Here is a 19,204-nt window from a genome sequence, read left to right on the forward strand (position 1 = left end):
CCTAATATATTACCTGGCACTTAGTAAACTGTCAAAGGAATGATAAATTAATATTGCACGACGGGGTTATATATCATCTGCTATACTTTATTTATAGATAAACTTAAAGTCAATTTGGATTCAGAACAAGAAGTGAAAGAAGAAAAAAAAGTGGAGCAACCTCCTCTGTCTGTCACTGAACCAAAGCTGGCAGCCCCTGTGGACCTGAAGAAATCTAGCAAAAAAGCAGAGCCTGTTAGGATGCAACAGAAAGAAAAAAAAAGGTAGGAAAATTTTGTTGCTTGTGAGGGAAGAGTGTCTCTGCTGGGGGTGAAAAGGTCTGGGCTTATTGACAGGCAGGCAGTTTTCAGTTGAGTACTAAATCCTACTTAATGCCTTAGGGATACAGCTGTATAACCAAAATTGAGAGAGACGCTCCATAGCTTATCTAGTGAAGCAGAACTTGAATCAACCAGTTCGGGTGATGTAGAGCCCAAAGCCAGTTTTTTGGGGCCCCATTGATCTAAATTGATTGTCTTCTTTACTTCAGTTTATACTTGTGGGCATGGCGTAAGTGTGCCTGAGCATATGTCTCTGTGGCTGTTTTTCACCTTAGATTGCCAGATGAGGGGTTACTGTTTCCAGTGAAATTTAAGAGAAAAAGTTCTTTGTTTTCTTTTTGTATCAATGAGTTTATTTTTCAAGTGGTAAAATGTAATTAGAAAAGAAAATAAAAAGCACACAAGCTGTTAAAAATGAATCCAGGAATTTGAGACACTACCTCATAGTTGGTAGGAACTGGTCTGTTGAAAGAAATTCTAAAGGACACTGTCAGCACTGATAGGCCCAGAAATACTTGAGTTTTGTGGCAAGGTTGTGGCCACTCTATTAGAAAACATAAACAAAATGCTGAAGTTGCAGAGGGTCAAAGCTCTGTCCAGTGGGCCTCACCTCCTCAGAATGTGTGATATGGATGGGTTAAAATGTCTCCTCCCGTGAGTACAATTCTCATTGATAGTTACTGCCAGGATCACATTCAGTATTTCACCACCAAGTGGGATGTTAACTCTCTGTTTTTAACACATGGTCTTCCCTTGTGGTTCAGCTGGTAAAGAATCCGCCTGCAACGCAGGAGACCTGGGTTCAATCCCTGGGTTGGGAAGATCCCCTGGAAAAGGGAATGGCTACCCACTCCAGTATTCTGGCCTGGAGAATTTCATGTACTATACAGTCCATGGGGTCGCAAAGAGTTGGCATTTTAATACATGAACTTTACCAGATTCAGGAAGTTCTTTTCTGTTCTTAGTTTGATGTTTTATAAAATGAGTGTTGAGTTTTGACAGATACTTCTTCTACATTTATTGAGGTGAATGTATGGTGTTTATAAATGAGTGTTGAATTTTGACAGATACTTTTTCTACATTTATTGAGGTAAATGTATGGTGTTTCTGTTAATGTGGTGAATTACACCGACTAGTTCTCAAATTTTAAACCAACCTTGCATTCTTGAGATAAACCCCACTTGGTCATGATGTATTATCCTTTTTATATATTGCTAGATTTGATTTGTTAATGTTAATAATTTTTTGCATCTATGTTTATGGGGGTATAATCAGTTATATTATCTTTGCTGGTAATGTCTTTACCAGATTTCAGTATCAAAGTTATGCTCATTTCATGTGATTAGTTAAGAGGAGTATCTTCTTCCTCTGTTTTCCAAAAGAGTTTATGTAAGATATGTTTTGTTTTTTTTTTTTTTCTTAAAAATTTGATAAAATTCACCAGTGGATCCAGGCTTGGAGTTTTCTTTGTGGGAAAATTTTTATTATGAATTTGATTTCTTTAAATAGAGCTATTCAAGTACATCTTTATTCTTTTGTGGTCAGTTTTGAATGTGTTTTTAAAAAAATGTATTTCATCTAAGTTAAAATTGTTCTTAATATATATAACCTTATTCTTTGAATATCTACAGAATCTGTAGGTATTGCTACAGATTTCTTCTTTCATTCCTAGTACTGGTACTATATACTTTTTATCAATCTTATAAAAGTCTTACTGATTTTATTAGTTTTCTTGAAAAATAACTTTTACCGTTTAAAATTTTCTGTTTCATTGATTTCTGCTCTTTATTATTTCCTTCTGCTTTGGGTGTATTCTTTGTCTAGCTTAAGGTAAAAAAATATATTGATATTTGTTATATAAGAAGTATGAAAAATTAAAAAAAAAAAAGTATGGTTGAAGGTAAAAACTATGTCTTGTCCTTATTTGTGTCTGTAACACACAGTAGGCCCTTGATAAATTATTGTTGATTGAATGAATAGTGTGGTGGAGTATCCAGATAGAAGAGCTAAATAATGTCAAGATGAATTTAGGTTTTTTTATTATGTCATTGTTGCTGTTCAGTTGCTAAGTCGTGTCTGACTCTGCGACCTCATGGACTGCAGCACACCAGGCTTCCCTGTCCTTCACTGTCTCCTGGAGTTTGCTCAGACTCACGTCCATTGAGTCTGTGATGCCATCCAACCATCTCATCCTCTGTCATCCCCTTCTCCTCCTGCCCTCAGTCTTTGCCAGTAGCAGTCTTTTCCAGTGAGTTGGCTCTTTGCATCAGGTGGCCAAAGTTTTGGAGCTTCAGCTTCAGCATCAGTCCTTCCAATGAATATTCAGAGTTGACTTCCTTTAGGATTGACTGGTCTGGTCTCCTTGCTGTCTAAGAGACTCTCAAGAGTCCTCCAGCACCACAGTTCAAAAGCATCAATTCTTTGGCACTCAGCCTTCTTTATGGTCCAACTCTCACATCCATATGTGACTACTGGAAAAAACCATAGCTTTGACTATATGGACCTTTGTCAGCAAAGTGATGTCTCTGCTTTTTAATACGCTTTGTAGGTTTGTCATAGCTTTTCTTCCAAGGAGCAAGTGTCTTTTAATTTCATGGCTGCAGTCACTATCCACAGTGATTTTAGAGTTAGAGTCACCTTAATGTTTTCTGCCTATGCCTTTGTTCATGTTGTTCTTTCTTTATAAAATTATGTCTCCCTTTTCTATCTGATAAACTGTTTAGATTTTGATTTTAAAATAAGACTCATGTCACTTAACATTTATTTGTTCAGAAAAATTTATCATATTGTATTTTATAGTCAGTGGTATTTGTATCTGTTTTTCCTGCCAGAGCTTCTTAAGAACAATGGTACTTTTTTGATCTTTGCATCTGGGTGTTTAGCAAAACGTCTTTATGTAAGTAGTAGCTGCTTATTTAATGCTTGTTGAATGACTGAATCAACAGTCATTCAACTGTTGCATTCATAATGCTTGTTGACTTAATGAATTATGAATGCATTTATAATGCTTGTTGAATGACTGAATCAAAAGTAGGGGAAGTAAGGAATTTAAAGAAATTTTCAATGATCTGGTAAGTAGCTTACAGTGGTCTTTAGAGAGCTAGAGGAAGTTTTTATTCTGAAGTGACTTAGTTGTGTGTGGGTAGTTAGTGGAGTATCCTACTTTTATTTTCTACCCTCTGGAATTAAGTTCATGAATTATGAAGCAAGGCCGATAGTAGCTTATGAATACTTATATTTTTATTTTGTGTAACATGCTTAAATTATTCCCAAATGGCAACAGGAGGAAGCAAATGGAGTTATCTGATGATGAGACAAAAGAAACTGAAAACATGAAGAAAAAGAGGAGAAGAATCAAACTTCCTGAGTCTGATAGCAGTGAAGATGAAGGTGGGCATTGCTAATTTTTTTATTTTAAATTTTAATTTAAAATTTTAATTTTTGGCTAGTGGGATTGTCTCAGTCAAATTGGGCTGCTATTATAAGAATACCATAGACTGGGAGGCATAAACCACAGGACTTTATTCCTTATAGTTCTGAAGGCTGAGAAGTTCAAAATCAAGGTACAAGCTGATTCAGTTCCTGGGAGAGGCTCTCTTCCTCATTTGTAGAAGAATACCTCCTTTCGTGTTATCCATGGTAGAGAAAGAAATCATCTTCTTTGTGTCTCTAATCTCATTCATTACAGTCCTGTCCTCGTTTTATCTCCCAAAGGTCCCTTTCCTGCTACTATTGATGATTTGGGCTTCAACATATAAATTTTGAGGGAACACAAATATTCGGTCCACAGAAGGGTCAGTTCTTCTTGTGATGACTTTAGCTCAAGAAGCTAAAAAGTTGCTTATTATGGGTTGCAGTGACAATAGTAATCCTAGGACTGAGAGACACAGTGTACCTGTTTCTGTTCAAAACCAACTTTTAACCTTTTAACAAGAACCATAATCTTCTGGTAATTTGTGAAAGTAGCAAACACAAAGAGAAGGAGGATAAGGATTATTATTATATTTATTATCAAGGATATTTTCTTTTTTAAAAAATAAAATGGAGCTCTTCCTTTGGGTACCTTCATGTGTGTCTTATAAAAAGTGAGATTGTAGGCATTAGGGGTAATGGTGCTGTTTTGTACCACATAAGTAAAAGCACACTGAGATGAATCTGCATTGTTGTTGTGGAAAAGGAATGACACTGTGGACCCTCCTAGTTTTAAGTTGTAGACACTGCTGTAAAATAAGTACAGAGTACGGGCAAGAATCTCGCCTGGAAAATTAATGTGCCTTTTAAGAGAAGATCAAGTAGTCTAAGAGCCAATTCAAGTATTCTTCCCAAATTATGTAAATGAAAATATATAGAAAAAGGAGGGACTTCTCTGATGGTCCACTGGTTAAGACTGCATTCCCAGTACATGGGGCCCAGGTTCAACCCCTGGTCAGGGAACTAGATCCTACATGAAACTAAGATTCTTCATGCACGTGGCAATGAAGATCCCTTAGTGCCGCAACTAAGACCCAGTACAGCCAAGTAAATTTTTTTTAAAAAAGACCAAAGAGAAGGATTTCTGGGTTGGACTGATATGCCATATGACTTCATCTCTGAAAAGCCTGCTCTGAGAACTGGTGGTGAAAAGCTTGAGCTGCTGTGATTGATTCTCCATGAATTCATGGCATATTATTTTAGGAAATGGCCAGAACTCTCATCCAAAGGGATTCAGCATCATGTAAAGGTAGACGAAAGCAAACAAACTGAGAGATTCTTTAAGAGATTAAAGAGAAATGAATGCAAAAAAAGAAACCTGCTATGCTGTTGAAGGGCAAAGCTAAACTTGTTAAACTCCAGTCTTACCAGAAACTACTATAAGAAGCACTAAAAGTGGTAACAGAGGCAACCCAAACTGGGGGAGTGTTATCTCGAGTGAGCTGAAAAACAAATTATAGATGGCAGTCACACAAAGGAAACGAACAGACCTGAGAAACTGTACAAGCAGGTTGACTGTGCTGCACCTTGGACTCCTCCCTCGACTTAGGGTTTTTGTTGACTGTGAAACAGATAGGGATTTGGTATTGTGAGCATCCCAGTGGGATGCTGAATCCTCATTCCATGTCATTTATCAAAATGATTTAACCAAGATCACAGAAAGGAAGATTTCGAAGTGTGTAGATGAAACAACCATCAAGGAACATTCTGATTGGTTAAGAGTTGAGGAAATAGAGGCAACTCTGCAGACACATAGGAAAATAACTTAGAAGGTAACTTAGGAATGTGTGCTAACTGGAGCAGTCATCCCTAATTCCAACCAGGAAAAGAACTTGAGGAAGATTCTGGATAAGTCTTTGAAATCATCAGCCTTAATATACATTAAAAAATAAACTAGATACTCTAGTATTAGTGAAGGAGTCAGCCGTAATACTGTGATTGATTGAACACTCTTTACATACTTCTGAAATACTCTCTGTAGTTCTAATCCTTAGCTCACAAAAATGATACTCTTAAGTGACTAGAAATAAGAGTGGGGTTATTTAGTCTGGAAGGGAGAAGAAATGTGAAAGAGGTGGGCAACCCATTATAACATGATACAGAGCAGAGGCACTCAGATTTTTTTTATCTGGGAAAGATAATTTTTGGCATTTGACTAAATTTATAAACTATTGCCATTTTATTCCTAAATTTCTTCTTTGTCTCAGAGCCAATGGGATTTTACTTTAAACCTTCATACAGTCTCTAACCTGCTATTGCTTTATTTCTGCTATGCTGAATATGTGCTGTCAGTTCAGTAAGCTATCTTCAGCTAGAAGTTGGCAACAGAAGTGGAGCAAATGGCAGAGACTTTGGAGTCAGACAGACCTGGGTTTAAAAGCTTACCTCCACTACTGACTGTGACTTTAGGCAGGTTACTTCTTCAGTTCCTTGTTTTCTCTTCTCTAAGATAGGATGTTATCACATAAGATAGGCCTTTTATGAACATCAAATAAAATGCTGTTTGAAAAGTGCCAGGACAATGCTTAACATATAATCAGTTTTCTTAATATTCACCCCACTTTTCCTGTTGAAAGTCAGTAAGCGTTTAATGGTAATAATATACTTGAAAGTACCTTCTCTCAGAAAACTCCCTTCAACTTCATATTCTTAACTATATACCCGAGAAAGTATTCCTTTTTCTTTCTCCCTGGCAGACTCATAAGCACCGTTAGCAGTTCTGTATACTCTCTGTCTAAAGTAAAGAAAGGCCAGACCCAGAAAGAAATAACATGAAGAGTAATATCTATATTGCTAGGAAAAAGTAGTTTTAACTGGTATGTTTCAGGCTTTGCTACCGTTTTCAGTCCTTGCAAATTGTTTATAGAGAATGGTAAGCAAATGACCCACCCCCACCCCTTTTTTGAAGGTTAAGATAAGTAGTTTAAAAAATTTCCTAGGAAGCTATGAATGGTTTCCAGGAATTCTAATTACCCATCTCTTCCAGAAAACTGGTAAACAGTGGTTACATTGCTAGATCCCTGCAATTATCTTTACCACAGTTCTTATTCTGCCCCAGTGAAGGGTGCTTTCCTGGGGTAAGTGATGTTTCACTACTTGAGTACCTTTCATCTGAAGAGCTGCAAAATCACTTACAAATATATTTAAAACACACCAATGCACCCATCATTCCATAGCTTATATCACTAAAAATATGTTGAAGGAGTACAGTCGTCTTGGTAATAAAGACTAAGGCAGACAGACATGGATTCTAACATATGAAAGTGGGCAAGTATTTTTTTTATTAAGTCTCTTTGAACCTTGGTTGTATAAAACAAATAGTAATAGTGATTTTTGTGGGGTTATTATAAAAATGAATGATTAATGTTTGTAAGCCCAGAAAATTCTAGTTGTTTTCCCTATCCTTTCTTAAAATATTGTAATTAAAAAAAAATTTAAGTAATACATATATAAGTGTTATATATTAATAGTAACCTCTCCTATCAGACTCACCTAATTGACTGATGCTTCTCTTGTCAACTTCTTCTCATCCGCCTTCCATCTTCCAAGGGTTTGTTGAAATTTCTTATTCCTTAGGAGCTCTTGGCTCCTGTGACATTCTCTTCCCTATTATGAGGGGGTTACATTTCTTTCCTTTATTATTGTTACGTTTCTCATTGAGGGTGTGTGGAAGGCAGAGGGAGGCATATGCCGAATCTTCCTTGACTTAGAAGCTCCTCATCCCAATTATAGTTCAGAAAATGATTCTTTTATTAAAAATGTTACTGTATATTCAGCGCTAGGGAAGTGGTGGTGCCTCTGCCTGTATGGAGCTTAAGAGTCTGAAGGGGGCTCTAAACAGCTCCACACGTGCAGTGAGGGGGTCTTAGAGGGTGCCGCTGGGATTGTGTGTTTTCCTTGGTTAAGTCAAGTGGTTGCAGAACTGGAAACAGAATCAGAACTCATAAATTTATGACTGAGTACTCAAAATTCCTTTTCTTTGGCGTCCTCACTGCATAAACGTCTCTCCTACCACTGTAACTCATTGCTTCACAGCTTTCTTAATAACTATACCTTCAGGAAAATGGGTGCTTGGTTCTGGTGGTTTGACTGGACTTTTTCTTTCTCAAGCTCCTGACATGTTCTAGCCTCCCAGTGCTGGTTAATAGCTGGACCACTTTGCTTTTATGTTTCTATTTCCTAGAGTTTATAAAGTTTGGGGGCCCATTTCATACTTGAAGTGTGTAATTTATTGTTTCTTTCTGGCTGTTGTTCTGCTTCACCTCTTTAGGTCATTTGGCCTTGAACTCTCCACTGTCATAATTTTTAACACTGACCTAATGAGTTGGGAGAATTTCAGATCCAAGACTTGTGCTAAGAATTTGAATACAGCCAGGAGATTCAGGGAGCAGGTGAGGCTAAGCAGCTCCCCAATCCCTTGACCAGCAGTTTCTTTGCGGTGATTAAGCAATGGGTCAGCTGAGGATTTTCACTTCCCTTCTCATGGGCCTTAAACTAAGACCACTGTTTCTGGAACTGTTCAAAACTGATGGGATCCCTCTGGTGGTGCTCTCTTTTCAGGTGGTACCATTTCCATAATCATATTTGTCTCCTTAAAATATTCTTTTCTTGCTGATCGTATAATGAGCAAGTCTTAGTTGTTAGAGCTATAATTGTGATCATCATTTCAAAGATGATTCCACAACCCCATGGTTTATGCTGTTCAATGTCAGCTGGAAAATTTAAGTCTAACGGACATCTCAGGTGATTGCAAATAGTCCTTAAATCACAGTCACAAAATCATTGTTACTATTATTTATTGCATACAACAGAAGTTCATAGAGATTTTTTAAAAACTTGCCCACCTTCATATGCTAGGATCCATATTGGTCTGCCTTAGTCTTTATTATTAACCCAAGTGTTCTCCTTCAGTATGCTTTTAGTGACATAAGCTTAAGGAATGATGGATGTGTTGGTGTGTTTCAAATGTAGTTGGAATGGAGTTGTAGCTCTTCCGTTGAAAGGTGCTCACACTTGGTATAATCTGAGGACTCTCTCCACTTACTTCATCTTAAGAAAATGTCTGTCCCTGCATGGTAGGCAGCATGGGATAGTTGAAATAGTCAGGCTGCGGAATCAGACTGACTGGGGTTTAAAACCTCTTGCCTCAGTTGCAAGCTCTGTGCCCCTGGCAAGCTAATCAACCTCTCAGAACCTCTGTTTACCCAACTCTAATGTATGAATGATAGTATTTGTCTCTTAGGTTTGTTATAAGGAGAAAGTGAAGTAATGTCACTGAAATAGATGACACATGGTAGATGATCAGTGGATATTTTTAAAACAACTGCATACCCTGACTTATCTATAAAATTAGAAGCTAGCTAAGATGATCTCTAAGGTACATTCCAGCTCTAATAATTTTTTTAATTGGACTACAATTGCTTTACGATGCCGGCTCTAAAAATTTTTGATTCTTTGATTCTCTTTATATGAAAATTGATAAAATGTGTATTTTAAAGATATCTGTCTAGTTATATGTATATTAATAGATATATAACTGCAGAGTCCTTGATTGTCGTGAATTACTGCTTGCAGAATACCCTTTGCTGGACATGGAAGTGTAGAGAACTAGTGAGCGGGCATTGTACCAGACACTGTCGTGGTTCTCTTATCTAAGTTTGTTCCCTTATTTCAGTCATACCAGACTCTCCTGGAGCTTATGAAGCTGAGTCACCATCCCCACCTCCTCCTTCTCCTTCTCCTGAACCAGTGCTAAAGACTGAGCCGGAGCCTCCTCCTGTCAAGGTAAAACTTTACTGGGATGTGTCCTTTATCGCCCAAGAATGAAGCCACTCTGCTGCGTTAGTTCTCTGCTCTACACTTCACATGTGGCAGTAGCTGGCTCCTATCTCATCCTGCTCTCCTGTAGGTGGTACAGAATGGACATTCCCTCTCTTCTCACAGGAAGGGCAAGTTGAGCCATAGGGCATCATCTCAGGAATGTAGCCGAGGTCAATCCTGGGGGCTCTTTAGTTTTTCATGACTTCCAGTTTCAGAGCAGCTGTGCTATCCAACTTCTATTGGCATTATGCACAGTTAAGTGTAGCAGAGTTTGTGAAAGAGTAGAACAAACAACTTATGTGTGTTTGTTGCTCTTCTAGAAAAGGGCTGCAAATGGGGAAATACAGTTTTCAGTAATCTTCAGCTGGGTCTTGTCTGCATCTTTAAGTGTAAATAATGAAGGATTGAGAAGTTGGGTTTGTTTTTTGTTTTTTTTTTTCTTTATGATTATTAGTTTTCCTTAATTCATTGACTGTCATTTAAATTTTGCACTAAATTCCTCATTAGCTTAAAAGAAAATGGAGTGAAAGGCCAGTGGAGAGAAAAAGAAGTTGGTATAAGTAAACCTTTTTGATACTGAATTAGACAGTTGTAATGTTGCAGTGTCGAGGCTGAACTAGCAGGTATCCGCAGCAAGGCTGGATGCCTTGGAGACCTGCAGTCTAGGGGCCTTCCCTGGGCGCTTCCAGTATCTGCTGTGGCCTTCCGTTAAAGCCCTTACCGCAGTGGTCTGTTTTCCTTGTCTCTCTCCTCCAACTAAGGCTGTTGTCCTATTGGTCTTTTTAACCATGGTGCCTACTCTCTCCAACAAAAGTTTGTTGACTGAATGAACACAATTCTTTGCTCAGCATGCGGCCTCTCTTCTCACAATGAGGTATCAATGAGCATAACTTGTCTGTGGTTGGGCTGGTCCCCTAAAGGGAAATTTGTAGATACCTTGTGTAACTTTTTATCCTCATAAAATATTGGAGGGTGATTGTCAAAAGATAAAAAAAAATTTTGTTCTTCTCTACAGCTTGATTGGTTAGTTTAATGTTGTATCCTCTGATCTTCCTGTGACCTTTTAGGGCTCTGATGGAGAAAACAAAAGAAAACGAAAACGTGTGCTGAAATCTAAAACCTTTACAGATGAGGAGGGCTGCATGGGTAAGAAAAAATGTTGGCTCCAGGGATAGAGTTATGACCGTAGAGAGCACCTTAATCCCTCACAGAGCAGGGCGCCTCATCACCATGTGATGCTGGCTGCTTGGCTGTGGCCCACACTGAGTGGCTGAGTCGGGGAACACTGCAACTACAGAGTACCTGCTTCCTGTTTGTTTCATACACTTGAGATCTTGGATAAAAGTTGCAGCGTCTCTGGTTGGGGAGTTTCTTGATCTGTGGCGTGGAGGGGAAAATAGCCATTTTGCCTACATGTGAGATTGTTGTGAAGATTCACGTGAAGTAATAGATTTAAAAAAAACACTTTCAAGGTGAAAACCACAATACCAACTTTAAGTATTATCAAAGACACTGAGAAACAAGTGGGGTTGTTTTGAACGTTTATTTTATACATTTGAACTGTGGAAAAGAGGCTCCTGCAGATGATTGGACTCTGAAGAGAGTGTCAGGAGTCGTCTTCATATTTCGTCCCATTTGTTGTTTAGAGGGGTATGACTTCCATATCACTTCCTGTGTGTTTCCTGTTTTGTAAGTCATGTTAGATAAAAGCATGTTCCTTTTACAGAGATGTAGAGGGAAAATGCAATTCAGGCTTTGAGTCATCACTTGAGTCCCGATGAAATGTTAAAATCCTGGTACTATCTTTTGTGTTTGTGATGAGTTGTGGGTTTAGGCTCTTCAACCTCTTGTTAGGGAGATGGCCCTTAAGTGTCATTTCTTTTTTCCTGTGGCATCTGCCACACCTCAGCTCTTGTAGAGAAGTATTTTTTCCCTTTCTTGATTTTCCTTTTCTGGTTCACATTTTTGTCTTAAAAAGGTTTAATTGACTATGAAGAATCAACTTTTCCAAACAGTGTGCTTGTTAAAACTAGTGAAGACATCTCATTGACCTTGAGCCTCTCTGGTTCCCTACCTCACTCAGCTGAAAAGGCCTCTGCCACTTTCACTGTAGCATATGCTTGGGGAGTAAAATTCCTCACACAGGACATTTTGGTCTTTGCAGTGCCAACTTTCTCGTGAGCCTATGAATTCTGGACTTTGGTCTTGTTTTATTTGTTTTTGCTTTCAATCTTCTAGTCATGAATTTCAAGCCTCTTGGTTTGTTAGTGGTAATTTATGTATTTACTATTGAATTTTTTTATTCGTTTTCATTTTAAGAGGACAGAAGCATCAGTGCTAGTTTTTTCCTCCTGCTACCCCAAAAGAAAAGCATCAAAAATACCTTTATAAGAGTTCATTGGGGATTTGTGGCTAATTACATATTGCTTTGTTCAAAACACAGTTCTCAAGTTTTGGCCAGGTATGGGATGTGAACTTTTTTGTACTCCTGTCTCCAGACAGGACTATTAAGAGCCTTGGATGCAACAATGAAAACTGTGCTCACATAGCACATTTTTTTTGAAAAGTTTTTATTCCAAACTCAACTTAATGAATCTTGGCTCCTGTAACCAACAAAAGAGTTCTGCTTTTCTCTCTGTGCTCAGACTGTTCCAAACGTACCAGCTCAGGGGGCTTGTCCTGCCCTGTGCTGGATCGCAGTTATTCTGTAGATTTAAAAAGCTGATCTTTCCCTTTCTGTAAGTTCACTGCAGGGACTGGGGAGTTGGGCCCCTGAGATATGTGTGGGGTAGACTTCTGGACAGGGTAGATTTATAAGAGCAAAACAGTTGAGTGGAAAAGAATTCTGTTACCCCCACAAACTGGGCCTTTTTTTTTTTATGGCAGCCCAGAAAAGTGGCATGTTGTTCAGCTAAAATAAAGGTCCTGTATTTTTAAGTTGAAATCTCCTTTGTTCTGTAGTTTGAAGTAGCTACAGCTTTGAATATAGAAATGCTCCTTTTAGCTCTTAAGGGCTATACCAAGTGTTCTGCTTAAGAAATTCTGTTGATGCTGCCCTGACTGATTTTTAACTCCTTTAAGCAATGGATTGCACAGAACTGGCAATGAGACAGCCAGTGGTTAGTCAAGAAATAATGAGCTAATTGATGCTGAAGTTTAATATTATAGACATGCCACCAGTTTAATACAGAATATAGCTTATGGAGGAGCAAGTTTTGTAGTAAGTCATGTCTTTTCTGTATGTGTAGATAGATGGCTCTTTGGACTTGCCTGATTTGAGATATTGAGTAAACAGCTCATAATTTTGTTCCAAAATCCAGTTATGTAGTACTTTGGCATCAGAATGGGGATGATGTTCTGCAATCATAATTGTTGCACTATAGGCCTACCATGGAAGGTCTCTAAATAATCTGAGAGCAACATTTCTTACATTTTGCTGAGTATATACATTACTTGAAGATCTTGCCAGATTTCAAATTCTGATTCAGTAGGCCCTGAGGGTAGGACTTAAGATTCTGTATTTCTAATAAGCTCATGGGAGATGCTAATGCCTCTGGTCTGGGAAGCCTTAAGGCCTCCAAGAATGCTCAATATATATTTTAAACTTTTTAGTGTTTATGTAGTCTCCAAGTTGGCAGGAGTCACCCAAAGTGAATTCTAGGCTCTTGAAAGTAATGATAAATCCTAGGAACTCTTGCGGGGTGGGGGTGGGAGGACGACTGTTAATTATGCAACCTTAATAAGAATAGACGGATAAGGTGAAGGAATACTCCACTGCTAGAGCCAGTTGATCTCCAGCATGGCCAATGAGGGGAAAATATAGCATTAAAGAGAGCTTGCCAGAGATTACTGGATGTATTTGTACTTTCTCTGAGGCAGCAGATGACCTTTTACAGGGAAGCAACGAACAGTGATTCTCAAGGTGTGGCCCCCAGACCAGCGGCATGTCAGTATCACCTGGGAACATGTTAGAAAAGCAAATTCTCAGGTCTGCCCCAGACCTACTGAATCTAAACACTCTGGAAATAAAGCCCAGCCATCCATGCTTAAACAAGGCTTCAAGTAATTCTGATACACATTAAAATTGGAGGTTAGGTAAGTGACATACTAGGTATTAGAACACAGGTGTATTTGATTCCAAAGTCTATGCCTCTAGAACAGTTTGACTGACATATTTTATTTGAAAGACATGATCAATAATTGAGAGCTTGAAACTATCACTGTTCCTTAATGGGAAAAAAAAATACCTTTCACTTTGCTCACTTGAATATGTATTATGCATATTATGTATATGCATGTATATGCATATTACTCTGTTCCGCTAAGAAAAGGAGTTCTCCGTTTTTCATCATGTGCTGAGAAAGGGCTTAGGTGGTGTTGGTTGTGCAGCTGCTGCATCTCTCTAAAGTCACAGGAGGGTGGCATTGTACTGTTTCTTGTGGTTGCTGTGTACACTGCAGTAGTACTGAAGAACCTCGTCGGTTCTGGAACATCATTGTTGGAAGCCACTGTCTGTGCCTGTGCCCTGGGGGCTTTCTTGTAGTGACTCCTCACTCATGGAGATTTTTTTTAAAAGTTTCCTGTAGGAAGAATTCAGTGAATATTTTGGTAGGAGAAAAGGCAAAATATGCCCTTGGCCGACAGGGAGTAAAAGCACTGGTAACTTTCTCATTTTATCATCGTCTTTCCTTAAAACTATCAGGTTTGCCATCTGATTGAGTTTGCCTGAGATAGTGTCTTCATGATGCAGACCACTGCTAAATCTTGGGTCACTGAGAACCAAGAACTGAACAAGGGAGGAACTAGCTAATCTCCAGTTCTCTGTACTTAGGACACATGGAGCCTCGTGACATCAGGGCAGGGCTAGCCAGGAGGTACCATGGCAGTGAGCCTAGCTAGGCAGGACGGGGACTAGCAGGTGGAACCGAGACTAAGAGCGGGAAAACCAGAGGTGGCGATGGCAGCACTGTGGGTCAGGAGGTGAGACTGAAGAAGTCAGTGAGAGTGTGGAGATAGAAGCAAGTGTTTGAGATTGGAAGCAGATGGTTCTCATACAGGGTTCAGGCAGTTAGCTAGCACAGACCAAGGCCCAAATGCAGGATTTGGGCAATCAAATGATACGGGCCCACTCAAAGATGGGACACAGCAGTGACAGGATAGGGGTAATGTTGATTTTGAGCCACAGCTCGGGCCTGTGAGCTCAAGATACTGTCTCCAGCCTGAGGTGGGATCTGATCTCCCAGCAGTATTAAGCTTCGGTGATCGGTGAGCACACCTCTCTTGGTCAGTGGGACTGAGGGGATTGGAGTGAACCAGACAGCTTACTCTCTCTAGAGAGCAGTGTTCTAAATGACTCAACCCACTCATATCCTGTTTTTTCCCTCGTTCTACCAGTGACTGAGAAAGTCTACGAGAGTGAATCCTGCACAGATAGTGAAGAAGAGCTTAAGATGAAGACTTCCTCTGTCCATAGGCCTCCTGCCATGGCTGTGAAAAAGGAACCCAAAGAGGAACGAAAGGGCCCAAAGAAGGGAACTGCTGCTATGGGCAAAGCCAATAGACAAGTGGCCATTACTGGCTTCTTCCAGAGAAAGTGAACTGCCATCTCTGCTAGGTCAGAGATGTGGTGTGGTCAAGGGACAAGCCCAGGACGTACAGACTCTCACTTACTGTGTAAGTTCATCCAGCGCCTCGCCTCACCTGTGTCAAAAGACTGTTCTTCCACCCTGTAAGGTTTATACGGCTTCTGGTTTTCAGCAAAAAAGAAATCACCTGGACGCAAGAGGCAAAAGAATATTTAAAAAGCTGTTACCTTCTAATGACATTTTTTTAAGCACAATTTTGACCTGTCCAGGAGAAGGTTTCACTCCAAAAATATATTGGAACGGGTTTCTGAATTATCACTGAAGCCATTAGTGGCTAATCCACTGTGTCCTACCCATCCTTTGCCCTTACCCATCCATGTGTGGCTCAGGAAGTGATCCTCCTCGTTCTTTTGTGCTCCGTGGACTTATGCAGGTATTTTTTTATCCCTGAATTTTACTGGGTGTGTCTATCATCCCCCTACACTCCCTTCCCCACTACCACCCTTCTGTGTGAAGTATTTTCTGTAAGTCTTTTAAAGCTTGGACTAAGGCTGAAACAAAAATCTGCCTGTAATCCTCTTATCCTCCATTATAAAGTACACTGACACACCTGGCCACAGACCAGCATGTTACTTGTGTTCTAGCCCTTTCACAAAAGCTCTTACTCTCTAGACCTTTACTTGCAATTAGTGGTTAGGGAAAAGCCTGAGGCAGAGCACAAATAGAAAGTAATGATGTATTCAACCCCCAGAAATTACTTAGAGTCAGCACTGATGATATTAGAGGACTTGTCATGTTGCTGGCGGAGGGTGTGCTGTATATTGCTCTTTGTGATTTTTGTCTCCTCTCCGCTCTCCCTTTCCCACTGTCAAGACCTAGAGAGGAAAACCCACACAGTGAAATGAAGGCTAAAAAGAGAAGTCCCTTCTTACACACAGTGTACGACAGTTAAGTAAAATTTCTCCTCTTCAAGGAACCTGAATATTAGAAACAGCAGTTTTCCAGAAAGGTAATGAGAAAGAGGTAAAGCACCTTGGCTGTCAGTGTCGCTCCTCTGTAGTTTTAACTCCCCACGTGCTTAAAAGTAAAGGTTCCCCAAGAAGAGATGGAGAGAGCCAAGTCATTGGTACATCTCAACATTTTCATTTTTTATTCGTGGAAAATCATTTATTTAGTGAAAACTTGGAAGCAACTTCCTGTATGGCTGGACAGTGAGCTTGGGGGATGGAGGTGGTGTGGTCGACCTTGCACAGTGAGCTCCGAGGAGAGGAAAGGAACGCAGGCTCAGCTGCTGGCCTGACTCATGACTAACAGAGGAGGGATGTCTGACTTGCCTCTTCTCCATCCACCTTTGCCTGGTGTATGTCGTAAGTGATGCAATCAGCCATCTACTGTTTAAGGTTAGGTTTGTGACTGACCTTTAATTAATAGGAGCTTCTTTAAGCAACTGTCATCCAGGCCCCTCCAGCCAGGCACCCCATGGACTTGATTAAAACCAGAGGTTTGGGAGATGAGTCCCGGCGATATGTCTACAACTTGAGAAGACAGAGGCTTTGTGAGCAAGCTGAGTAAAGGTTGACATATTCCAAACCTCTTTCTTTTTAAAACGTAAAAGGACAGAGAGAAGGCTGGAAGGGCTGAACTTAAACCTTTACAAAAAAATATCTGGAGAGGAATCCCTTTTAAATGGTTATTTTTGTCATTGCCTCTAGTCATTTTTCTAACTAGAAATGGAAAATTAAAAAAGCAACAATCCAGTCGTTTTTTAAAAAATTACATTGGGATCTCTAATAAAATCACATTTCGAATTGCAAACCTCTGGTGCTGGTGGAGTTCTGTCTTTGCAAGGATAATGCAAATCCTGTGATCACTGTGCCCAGTACGCTGCCTACACTCTGAGCCGTCTGTGAGGCTTGGTAAGTAGTAAGTACTGGCTGTTTTTTTCTTTTTGTAAAAAAAACAAAAAACAAAAAAAAAACTACCATGTTATTCACATGAGTTAAATAAATTTGAGAAGTTGTTTTAAAACAGTGCTTCAAACTGAGTGTCTGATGAGTCTGTTACTTGACAGGACAGCAAGAGTGTATGCAATTATTCAAACTCTGAACAGGAAGAAGGCTGGTTTTCAGTTTATATTGTTAAAATAGCATACCCATAGTCTGAGATGGACAAGTTATTTGCTGTCTTCATCACTTTTCAGCCCTGTGGGAAATCTTAGTTTCAGCCAACCTCATGTTTTAGTTCCTTGAGAAGAAATTCTTGTCCTGATCCTGCACATTGTGTTAGTCTGGCTTCACTACTTGCTGGCTGTATGACCACGGGCAGATTTCTAAACCTCAGGTTCTTTATCAAACTAGACCTCAGACAAGTTACCGTGGATTGTCAAGGGTGAAGTAATTTATATACAGAATAAATTCAGAACACGTAGGTGCTTTGCAAATGATGGCTTCCTTCTTGATGTCATAAATGATGCAATTAGCCACCAGCTTCCTGAAATGTTATCGAGGATATGACCCAGATGTTACACTCTTTCAAAATCATCATTCTGGCTGTAAATGTAGTCAAAGAGGGAACGAAGATTGTTATACTGTTTTATGCAAGGTTTTAGAGAGTATATTTTCCTACTGAGAGAAAGTAAGATTCACAAATGACTATCTTTACTATTCATGAAGACATTGTACATCACGTCAGGCTTCTGTCGTGACCACTAGACTATAGAATCCTAGAAATTCTATAGAAATCCTAGTTTCTTCTACTAGTTGTCCTCAGGAACTGGTAGAAGAAATAAGGAGGTAAAATGAAATTGCAGCATCACATGGTGAGTGCAGTTGTAAATGAGCACAGGGTCTTCTGAGAGCCCACGGGAGGGCGGGTGTTGGGGAAGTCTTCCCAAAGGAGAGAAAACTAAGCAGTTTTTCTGAAGGATGAGTAGGATTCTACCAGGCAAAGATGAAAGGATTTTTTCCAGGCAGAGGAACAGGACTTTTAGGGGGAAAGGAACTGTTAGAATTTGGAAATAGGGAGGAAAATAAACCGAGAAGCGAAGTCGGGGTCTTGCTAAGGAATTTGGATTTTATTTGAAAACTGTGGGGGCCAATTGAAGAATTTTAAGAAGAGTAACATTAGAAGTTGATGTTTGTTTAAGCATGACAGCTGGCATTGTCTTTGATTTTGTGTGCCATATAGGGAGTGTTTCTACCCATGCTCGCACGTTGTATCTTAGTTCTAGTGATATTTAAAGTTCTGATGGAATTAAAAATGTCCTGGTTAAAGTACGACTGCTTAATTCTGGCAGTCTGGATAGGCAGCTGCAGTATTTTCCCTTGTCTTCCTGCATCAACACAACTTTCTCTAGCAGAAGTGATTTCAAGTTTTTAAAAAGTGATTTTAAAAAACTGGTAGTTCTCCTCTGACATCTCAGTGATATGTGGCTCTGCTCATTTCCCTGAAAAAAGCAGAGGACGAGTGGAACAGTTCTATTCCTTTTCTTTGTTTCTCTAAGAAGACATTAGTTATTATACAGGAGAGAGCTGAAGAGAAGGGCCATATAAGGAAACGAAATAGTTGCTCCAGGACCTGAGTAGAGTGAGTGCATAATAACATATTTGCCAGAAACGTACTCTGTGTCAAGACTCGTTTTGGTAAACTTGTCTCCTTTCATTGGTTCTGGGACCTCAGTATGCTGTCATGCAGCTTTTTACCACCATGAAACATTCTGGGGCTGCCTCGTTTTGTTGGGAAAAGGCAGTGTTGCTTTCTGAATTATTACCCTGGCGGCTCTGTAAATCAGCCCATGTTGTCACCATGCCCTCTCTGAAGGGCACATTGTACCCAAATGACTGCATTTAGGATTGACTCTTGCCACTCCCTGCTGCTTGACACTTCTCACCACTTGTATCTGTGTCCAGTTTTTTTTCGTGTGTTCTTAAGTGTGGGCCACCCACAGATTGCCACCCAGGCTCTTGAGCCTGAGAAACTTGGGAAGGCTTCTGATCCAAACCCACCTTA

At 39.6% G+C, this 19,204-nt stretch overlaps 1 protein-coding gene across 5 annotated transcripts in view; it reads left to right on the plus strand.

Moving 5' to 3' along the window:
- POLD3 (DNA polymerase delta 3, accessory subunit) overlaps positions 1 to 17,236 on the plus strand; it is a 44,291-nt gene extending 27,055 nt beyond the window's left edge. For 4 of the 5 annotated variants that reach the window (XM_019975571.2, XM_019975569.2, XM_019975570.2 and 1 more), the window contains exons 8-12: positions 98 to 263; positions 3,604 to 3,710; positions 9,466 to 9,575; positions 10,679 to 10,757; positions 15,006 to 17,236. In XM_019975571.2, the coding sequence (XP_019831130.1) occupies positions 98 to 263; positions 3,604 to 3,710; positions 9,466 to 9,575; positions 10,679 to 10,757; positions 15,006 to 15,208 (665 nt within the window). In that variant the 3' untranslated portion in view covers positions 15,209 to 17,236. Of the gene's footprint in view, positions 1 to 97; positions 264 to 3,603; positions 3,711 to 8,061; positions 9,446 to 9,465; positions 9,576 to 10,678; positions 10,758 to 15,005 lie in introns of those variants that run through there. The other variant, XM_070803894.1, reaches the window with a different exon arrangement.
- The last annotated feature ends 1,968 nt before the right edge of the window (positions 17,237 to 19,204 follow it).

The sequence above is a fragment of the Bos indicus genome, chromosome 15, assembly GCF_029378745.1.
Source record: "Bos indicus isolate NIAB-ARS_2022 breed Sahiwal x Tharparkar chromosome 15, NIAB-ARS_B.indTharparkar_mat_pri_1.0, whole genome shotgun sequence".
Classification (NCBI taxonomy): domain Eukaryota; kingdom Metazoa; phylum Chordata; class Mammalia; order Artiodactyla; family Bovidae; genus Bos; species Bos indicus.